Raw genomic sequence first — 249 nt, 5'->3', positions numbered from 1 at the left:
CGCAGAATCGGCAGCTGTAGGGCTTGATGTCGGTGTGCAGCAGCATGTGTCGCTTGAGGTGGCTGGTCTGGGTGAAGGCTTTGCTGCACACCCCGCACTTGTGGGGCCGCGTGCCCTGGTGGGTCAGCAGGTGGGTCTGCAGGTGGCTGGGCTGCTTGAAGAGCTTGTTGCAGTGCGGGCAGGAGTGGGGCTTGATGCCGTTGTGGCCCAGGATGTGGGTCACCAGGTTGTACTTGGACGTGTAGGACT

The 249-nt window shown here is 62.2% G+C and overlaps 1 protein-coding gene across 1 annotated transcript in view; it reads right to left on the bottom strand.

Moving 5' to 3' along the window:
• The window catches only part of LOC104491817 (zinc finger protein 710-like), a gene marked incomplete at its 5' end in the record, with an annotated part of 3,369 nt that extends 3,123 nt beyond the window's left edge, over positions 1-246 (bottom strand). The window contains 1 exon segment of the mRNA XM_010134290.1: positions 4-246. Coding sequence (XP_010132592.1) covers positions 4-246 — 243 coding nt within the window.
• Between the last annotated feature and the right edge of the window lie 3 nt (positions 247-249).

Source organism: Buceros rhinoceros, unplaced genomic scaffold, assembly GCF_000710305.1.
Source record: "Buceros rhinoceros silvestris isolate BGI_N320 unplaced genomic scaffold, ASM71030v1 scaffold26384, whole genome shotgun sequence".
Classification (NCBI taxonomy): Eukaryota; Metazoa; Chordata; class Aves; order Bucerotiformes; family Bucerotidae; genus Buceros; species Buceros rhinoceros.
This window is presented reverse-complemented; position numbering and strand designations above follow the sequence as displayed.